General features: G+C 49.6%; 1 protein-coding gene across 3 annotated transcripts; it reads right to left on the bottom strand.

Annotated features, from left to right (window-relative positions):
* Nucleotides 1-4725: 4725 nt before the first annotated feature.
* On the bottom strand, nt 4726-9016 carry ITPRIPL1 (inositol 1,4,5-trisphosphate receptor interacting protein-like 1). 3 transcript variants are annotated; one of them, XM_005862238.2, is made up of 2 exons: nt 8803-9016; nt 4726-7756 (listed from the first exon to the last, which is right to left on the bottom strand). In XM_005862238.2, exon 2 carries the CDS (start codon nt 7740-7742, stop codon nt 6084-6086), a length of 1659 nt encoding a protein of 552 aa, XP_005862300.1. In that variant the 5' UTR covers nt 7743-7756; nt 8803-9016; the 3' UTR covers nt 4726-6083. The 3 variants fall into 3 exon arrangements, with proteins under 3 accessions (XP_005862300.1, XP_014391918.1, XP_014391919.1); XM_014536432.1 differs by having other exon boundaries at nt 8743-9016; XM_014536433.1 differs by lacking the exon at nt 8803-9016 and adding an exon at nt 7882-8036.
* Nucleotides 9017-9022: the final 6 nt, after the last annotated feature.

Genomic DNA, 9022 nt, shown 5'->3' on the forward strand with positions numbered 1-9022 from the left:
GACGGGCGTGGGGCGGAGGTGAGAGGGAGCCGACCCGCAGCGAGCCTTCCAGGCGGGAAGGACAGATGCACAATGTTTTATACACATTTTTTAAATGAAGGCCATCGTTTTTGTTCAAATTCTCGTGAAAAACTTCCTGGTTCTCTCCCTCCAACACCCTTTAAAAAAAAAAGTTAATGTCGAAAGTGAGGCTGGTCCTAGCCGGTTTGCCCAGGTCGAGGCGCGTGGGGGAGGCAACCAATGGATGCGTCTGTCTCTCTCTCTCTCCCTCCCTCCCACCTTCTCTAAAAATTAATGGGAAAATATCCTGGGGTGAGGATTAACTAAAGGAACGTGAGGCGGATGCACTGTGCGGCCGCTCCCTTGGCTCTGCCTCACCCGAGGTCTAGACCAGCGGAGGAAAGGCCGGGCGGCTCCTCCGAGTGCCCCCGGGCCTCCCGTGTTCCTACCACACAGCTGGCCTCGCACAGTGTTTCTCCCGGTGCCCTCGGCCTCAGGACCGGACGGTTCCTGGTGTGGGATCCGGCCCTCTGTGTACAGCTCTTCCGCACCCTGACACGTTTGCCTGCTGGGAACGGTGATCGAATAACTAAATGGATACCCCTCCCCTGGGAACTGACCTTTAGGCCACTTCACAAGGTCATTCCCTCACCGAGACCACATTCCATTTCCCATTCCACTTGCTAAGACCACTGTCCTTCCCCTCCGGACCTTCCCAGGGTCCAGACCCGCCCATAGAATTCTCTGCCAGGAAAAGCTGGCCTCCAGGCCTTTAAAACCTCTCCCTCCCCGCCCCTGGGGGCTGGCGCCATGTTGGGGGCCAGCCCATCTGGTGTCCAGACGACCTAATAAATTCATAATTTTTACTCCTTTTGGCCTCAAGCATCCCTCCTTCGGCGACCCTGCCACCTGCCACATGCCATCAGTGCCACTCAGTTTGGCAACCAAAAAAGTGCTACCCTTTGTTGAAAACTACTTTTTAAGCCTATATATATATATATATATTTTTTTTTTTTTGCATGAACTTGTTCTCTCAGTGCCCACCAAATCTTTCGCCTAAGGCAATGGGGGAGAGAGGAGAGAAAACATTTTTACAGTACGCTTCTTCGTCTCCACAAATGAAACCAGCCACCCAGGAGCCATCCTGGCGCCTCCTTGTCCCACCTGGCAGGTCTGCAGCAACCCCACACCTGCTGACCCCGTTCTCTTTGGGTCCAGGGTGGTGGTTGCTAAGTACAAATCTGACCTGTTACTTTTCCCCCAAAGTCTAAAACCGTTTGAAGGGAACTAAATTTTTGCCACCCTTAAGCTGTCTTTTTGGGATATTGATTTTAAGCTGTTAATTGAGAAACAAGACTCAGAACCTTTGACCCTCACTCCTTTGCTGCCTAAGAAATTCAGACAGAAAGATCTGCTTTAGGAAGGGAGTCTTGGCTTAATCATCTTAAAAATCTTCACCCTAGCTTTAGTCAGGAAGACTCCAGGCCTGTTAGCTAGATACCCCATGTCCCATTGTTTCTGAATTGCCTGGCAAGAATTTTCCTGCCTCGTATAATCTACTCTTCCTCAACCACCTGTAAATCGCCCATTTTACCCATTCACCAACCCCTTTTCTCCTTTGTCCAAAAATGTCATTTATATTGAATGTTGCCTCAACAGTGTCTTTGAACTTTTCATGCTTGTGTGAATTCCCCAGGAACATGTATTAAACATTTTTCTCTGTTAATCTGTCTCTGTTCATTTGATTACTAGCCTAGTTAGAAGGACTTAGAAGGTGGGAGGGAAAGTATTAATTTTTTTAGTCCCTGCACATTAAAAAATTCCACTGCTCTGGAAACTTTTAAAGTGGTCTACAAGGTCTTGCAGGGTCTCATCCCTGCAGCCTCTCCAGCCTTATCTTGCCTCCCTTTGCTCCCTGCCCTCCAGTCACGTGGGCCTTCTTTCAGATTGACCCTCACCATGCCCACTTCCAGCACAGCGCCTCTGCGCATGCCATGTCACATAGGATCCTCTTCATCCCATCTTCACCCAATGAGGTCACATCACTTCTTCAGGGAGACCTTCCCTGATATACTCAGGTGTCTGTACTGGAGACTTTAGCAGAACTTGTCACCTGTGAAATTTTACATCTGCTGGGGTGACTATTTCATGTCAATCCCCTCCCTAGACTGTCAATTCCATGAAGAGGAAGCTGTGTCCTTGCTCACCTTTGTTTTCCCAGGACCTGGTGCTAGCCCTGGGCACAGCAAGCACTTAAATACGTATTGAATGAGGAACATTGGAAGATAAGTTTAAATCCTAAATTGGGCATCTTAACCTATCTGGGCCCCATTTTCTTCCCCATCTATAAAACAGTGATGAGCCCAGCTGGCTGGCTGGTGTGGCTCAGTGGTTGAGCGTTGACCTATGAACCTGGAGGTCACAGTTCAATTCCCGGTCAGGGCACATGCCCGGATTGCGAGCGCCATCCCCAGTTGGATGGTGTGCAGGAAACAGCTGATCAATGATTATCTCATCATTGATATTTGTATCTCTCTCTCCCTCTCCCTTCCTCTCTGAAATCAATAAAAACATGTTTTTTTGTTGTTGTTGTTTTTTATTGCTTAAATTATTACAAAGAGTATTACATGTTTCTCCTTTTTTTCCCCCCGCCCTTGACAATCCCCTGGCCTCCCCTACCCCCCAGCTTCCTCCGGGGGACTTCCTTCCTGTGTAATAAAGACATAGTCAGGCCCAGCCGGTGTGGCTCAGTGGTTGAGCATCAACCTATGAACCAGGAGGTCACGGTTCAATTGCCAGTCAGAACACATGCCTGGCTTGCAGGCTTGATCCCCAAATATGGAGCATGCAGAAGGCAGCTGGTCAATGATCCTCTCTCATCATTGATGTTTTCTCTCCCTCTCCCTCTCTGAAATCAATATAAATAAATATTAAAAATAATAAAAATAAAACAGTGATGAGAATACCCCATTTCACTGGGGTTTATGAGGAATTAGTAACAAATTAAACTCCCATGAGTGAGCACATGGGGTCAGTATGCACTAGGGTCCAGGAGAGTGAGCCTCTGGATTCCATGTCTGCACCAACTAAGAGCATTGGGTGTTGCCGGGTGATAGGTGGCACAGAATCAGGAGCCTCTGAAGAACTGGCTTGGAACTCCTGGCAAAGGAAGGCTACTAGGTGACCCATTAGGTGAGGCATGCATCTGTTCTGTGGTTATAATGGAGCCTCCTGAGCTGGTTGCTTGGGGTGCCATGTGTTGGGAGGAAGGGGCCAGCTCCACATCCTGCTCTGTATGAGTGCAGGCAGCTCATTCACCACCCACTCCCAGCCCATCTTTTGTTTTGGGGGATTAGGAGTACAGAGGGTGCAAAAAGACTGAATGATTTATCAGTGGTGTCAATGGTGTGCAAAACTCAATTACCCTGTCTGTACAAAAGTAAAGTAGTGGGGCCCCTCCCCCATTCCTTCTCAGCAGAAAAGCAATGTTGAGGCCATTGGTCTTCCTCATTTCACTCCTCACTGAGATTCTGCTTCCCCCGAATAAAAGCAAACAGCCTCAGTTTAGGTGAGGAACAATAGTGTTATCAATTAGTTACCTGAACAAGCAATTTTTTGGCTTCAAATTTGCCCTGACCTTCCAGCTTGCAGTTGGCTTATAATATAAAATATATTGTCACTGGGGCTCAAAGGACACATAGTTAAAATGGCTTTACATTCATTTTGGCCTCTGAGCAAATGCCTTTAATTTTGTATGTGATATAAAATTCCTGACCTCCTAAAGACTGGGCTAAGAACCAACAATTTCTGTCTTCTGGAATTTCCAAATAACATACCACCCTTTGGCTTAAAATTAATACAGTGCCTTTTGCTTTTCAAATAACTTTAAGCCCTACGTGTTGTTGGATTCCTGCTGGGAAGTTGCTGGGACAGGTACTTCCCTCCAGGCTCTGCTGTTTATCAGCTGTGACCTGGGAAAGTTGTGTGCTCTTTCTGAGCCTGTTATCTCATTGGTAAAATGGAGAAGATAAAGCACCAACTTCATGGGGTGTTCGTGTGAGGATTAAATGAGTTACCAGATGTGAAGTGTTTAGAACAGTGCATTTAGAACATTGGCAATGCTCAATGAATGCTACTATTTTCATTACTGTGACTGCTGTTTTATCCTGGGTGCCAGCCAGTATTGTTTTAGAAGCTCAGCTTCCTAAATATCTGGTTTCCCCTTTCATTGTGAGTATTCCCAAAGCACTACAGCTCCATTCTTCCCACTACTTGTTTTTGCTATACTCTCTCTTACATCTACTGCCCCACCCAAGCTGTGCTGTTCCCTTTGTGGTCTTCTGCCTGTTCATAACTTTGTTTTCTTTCTCGCCTCTTACTACACTGGAAACCCCAGTGCTAGAACTTTATACCAACTTCTCACTGCCTGACAGACTTATGCCCTCTAGAACTTACGTTGTTTGTAGCCACTAAGAGCTTTCAATTTGGCTAATATTTTGGTTTGGGCCCCATGAAAATGAATGACTTAGGTATTCCTTAACATTCTGAATTATTATTTCCTGGCTACTGGCCAGGCCACTGGGAAACCACAGGGCAGACTGGTTCCAGGTATGCTGAGAAACACCAGGGTGTGCTGGATGAGCCATCAGGGTAACATGAACTTCTTGGGAACAGGCTGTGAGAATGCTGATCTGCTATATGTGTTATTGCACAGATTCCAACAGATACAGAAAATAGCCTCATTTATTGATTTAGAAGGAAACAGCAGTAAATTATTTTCTAAACAAAAAGCATATGGATATTTTAAAACATCAAAATCCCACCAGCAAGGAACCAACCATCACTGCATCTTAACCTGAAAGCAGTACCTGGCAGATACCAGCAGACAACAGTAGCTACTGAGCAGAGGGAGCCCCAAATATTGACTGGCATCAGTTTCTGGGACACCTGTAATTTATTTCTGCTTGGTGGAGGGTGTGGATTCTACAACCAAAGCCCATAAGGCCAACATCTTAACCCCACCGAGGTCAAGTTAAACGTGGGGCCAGGTCCTCCTCTGAGCAGATCTTCCAGGCTTTCAAGGAAGGTACAGCATTGGATTTCCAAAACAACCACACCCACAGCTATTTTCACATTTCTTAACACTCCTCCTCAGGATGCCCACAGAAAAATACATCGATCACATCTCTGGAATCTCGACTTTATTTGAGTTGGACTGCTTCATAGTCCTTCCAGTCCAGCCCTGCCAGTGGTCAATTGTTATGACCTTGTTTTGCAAAACCGAAAATATAGTTCAAATAATTCCTCTCATCTTTGAAAAGAGAATACAAAGGCATTACCAGACTGGGAAAAAGCAGAGCTACACATGGTAGCTAGGACTTCTTTCCATTCACCAAACAAGTGGCTCCCTACAGAAACAACAATTATTCATCTCAGAGCCCCCAAAAGATCATCCTTATTAAGGGTTTTATAATGTTGCGTCCAGGCATTGAGGAGGTCATCAGATGTTGCTCTTTAAGTAAACACATTACCTCAACTATGGGACAGGTCACTATTGACTTAGTATTTGTGAATCAATGCTAATAAATTATTTGGGTAGTATTGGAATTTTCTCAGATGCGTTAAAAACAACTATACTGACATATAAAGATTGGGCTAAATTAAGAAAACAGAAAATAAACATCCTGGTTGTATCTTCAAATAGTGAAAGTCTGAAAAATTAGCTCCTAAAATATGAGGAGTAAGCTGGAATGGAGGTATTCTTTCACTTCCAGTGTTGATACAAAACACGACTTCCCAAGCCACCTCTGGATCTAACTCTTTAGCAGCAAGATTCTCCCACAACATCCGTTTCCCTGGTCTCTCTGTGGGTCATGATGCAAGTTAAGTCAGGAGAAGAAAAACTCAGAAGACTCACTGGGATCCCATCTTGTGACCACTTCACACACTCCTTAAAATGTCTTAATCTATCATAACCCCTACTCACAAGGTAAAGTCATATATGCCACTGATGTATCTGAAAAATACACTCTTTTGCAGCCTGAATCACAAATACCTTCTCCCCTTTATTAATGGCCTTTACATTAATGTGCCCCGGCCAATGGGGCACAAGGCAGAGCTTTCACTCGGGTCAGAAGGTTGTGGAACTCTTCCAGTGCCTGTGAGTGTGCCATGGGGTTTAGCACCAGGTGTTGGAAGAGATTGACAGGCTCGGCATTCCGAAATTTCTTAGGGATCGGGATGGTCAGGGGCAGGAAGTTGTTACCAATGAGGAAATGATGGAGGGACCTTTGCTGGAGGCCACGGCCCAAGAACCAGAGGATGTCCTGGAGCCGCTGGGAGAGCATGCTGTGCTGCCAGTCCGTGAGGGGCAGCCACAGCAACAGGTGCATGAGGGCTGTTTTGAAGTGGTAAGAGGTAAGGATGGGACGGGATGCTCCCTGGGGTGAGCTCTGAAGGTCCTGGAGACTTAAAATGATCTGGAGGCACTTGAGGTGGCAGGTATTCTCTGGAGCAAAACGCCCTACCAGCTTCAGGAACAAGTGCTCACAGGCTGCAAAGGACTCGGGCCAGTCCACGCTAGTGAGCTGTTCCTGGTCAGGGGCCCGACTCACCAGGTAGACCAAAGTGTCTTCCCGTTGCACCCCCAGAACCAAGCGGATTGAGAGAAAGCGGCCTGAGCGATAGTCCAGCCTGAGCTTGCAGGATGTGGTGGACGGTGGGAGGCTGAGCTGAAAGTCATACTTGTGGGCCACGAGGGCCCAGGCGTTGCCCACCATGTTCCGGAACCACTGTACGGTCTTGCACACGTCCAGGTGGGAGCCGGTGCAGAGGGTTGCTTTGATGGAGCTGTTGCACTTGCCCAAGAGGGCCGAGTGGTCCTTGTGGTGATGCACCAGGCACAGCACATCACCCAGAAGCTTCTCACGTTTGCACACACATTCTGACTCCACCAGCACACTGCCACAGCGGCGGCCTAAGGATGGATCCCTCATCTCCAGCACAAACGTGGAGCCCTGGGGCGGAACAATGGGCACCAGGATATCAAATTTCTGGGTCTCATGGAGGGTTCCCCATTTCTCAAAGGCAGCCCCGATGCCCAGGCAGTCCTCCAGCTGTGGGCGAGCCTCCTGGGGGCTGACCACCTGGCGGTTGAGTGCCCGACAGGCTTCAATGAGGTCGTCCACAAAGCTCTCCACAAACTCACAGGTGCAGGGCAGGTCACGGATGACATTCTGGACATAGTGTTTGTAAAAGGATTCCAGGGCCTCCTGCGAAGGGAAGTCGGTGAGCCAGTTGTAGGAGGTGACAGGCACCACCCGGACTTCCTCCTCTTCCTCATCACTGCTGGAATCAAAGGCCGGCTCGTGCTGCATGTTCTGTCGCAGAAGCTCGAAGATGAGAAAAAGGCAAAAGAGGCCAGCATTCCACAGGTTTCCCAGCATCCAGCTCAGCGGTCCCTCCTGGCCCTCGTCTTGGAACGGCCACCCCATGTCCTTCCTTCCCAGCACTAACTCGTCACTGGATGTGTCTCCTCTCCAGAAGTTCTCTGCCTTCTGCTTCTGGTCAGCGACTCGCTTTCTCTCTTCAAACTCTATCTCTAACTGGCGCATCTCCTCACTCATGCGCTTCTCCAGCTGCCGACTTCTGGCTAGTGTGTCCAGGTCCATGCGGTCACTGACCATCAGGGGGTGGTGAACAACATACATCACTGCCAAGAACAGAAGGCTTAGCACAGCCATGGAGGCCTCTGCATCTGGAGAAGTAGGGGTGGGGTCAGTGGTAATCCTCAGGACTCATCTGCTCCCCAGTGCACATTCCCAGAGCCCTGGAACCCTAAATCCTGGAAGCCAACTACCCAGGACAAAACAGAACACTCACAGAGCTGGGGTTGGGCAGAGCCTGGGGGGTCTGCCCAGGAGGAGGTTTGGGAGGAAGGGGGCAGCAGGATATGCCCTCAGTCTCTCTACTGCTTTCCTTCCCCATGGCGTGGGTGGTATTTAGGCTTCCAGACTGGCATGGGACTGCTTTCCTGCCTGTGTAAGGATGGGGAGAGGGATCTTTGTGGTAGGGTGGCCTTACCCAATTCATCAGTCCACCATGGGAACCAGGTGTGCCCTGCTGATCCCAGAGGCTCCCTTCCACCAGCAGAAGCACTGGTCTGCCTGGGCAGTACCTTTCTCTTGCCAGGCAGTCCGCCCCAGGCCCCACCTGTAGCATCCCATTACACTATGACTTCACAATCCTCAATTCTGCCCCCACTGTCATCAAACAACCCAGCCTCTTCTCCCTGGTGCCAGTGGGCCAACTCCCAGTGGGTACCAGGGAGGCACAGTGCTCAGCCACCTCTCCACTGCCTGCTGCTGTGCTCTGAGGTCGTAAGGGGGGTGCTGCTGCCTCATTGGGGCCCATAGGCAGGCAAGGCTGCACCTCTCAGCAGCTCAGGAAACCGTGAAGAACAGCTGACAGTAGTTGGTTCCTCTGCCTCCCCACCCACCACCGAGGCCTGGAGCTTCCTGTATTCACCCACTAGTTCACAAGCTGGCTGGGCTTACCAAGATCATGAAGGACAAGCCCCGAGTGGGCCCTGAGGCCAGATGGGGTCCTCTCCTCCCTTTGGAACTTGGCCTTGCTCAGGCTCACCTGAGCCCTGTTAAAATTTACAAGGTACCTGGGGCTTTGACTCAAAGCAGGGTGCCCCCCCCCCCATTCATAACCTCCCAAAATCCCACGCCCAGAGACCTGAATACTCAAATGCCCATCCTCTGGGGTTTTCCCGGGACCTGGGGCTGGGTTCCTCACCGTCGGTGTCAGCGGGAACACGGTCTCAAAGAGACAGCGCGGCCTGACCGCTCCCGCCTACTTCCCGGCAGCGTGGAGGCTCCTGGCTCCTCGCCGGGTCCGCCCGCGGGAGTGGCCCCATGTCCTTCTCCCGGGGAGCACAGCATGTCTGTCCGAGTGTCCGAGAGTCTGTGCGCAGCCAGCCGCAGAGACCCCAAGGTGCTGCGCGCGGTTCCGAGGG

Source organism: Myotis brandtii, unplaced genomic scaffold, assembly GCF_000412655.1.
Source record: "Myotis brandtii unplaced genomic scaffold, ASM41265v1 scaffold1612, whole genome shotgun sequence".
In the NCBI taxonomy this organism is placed as follows: domain Eukaryota; kingdom Metazoa; phylum Chordata; class Mammalia; order Chiroptera; family Vespertilionidae; genus Myotis; species Myotis brandtii.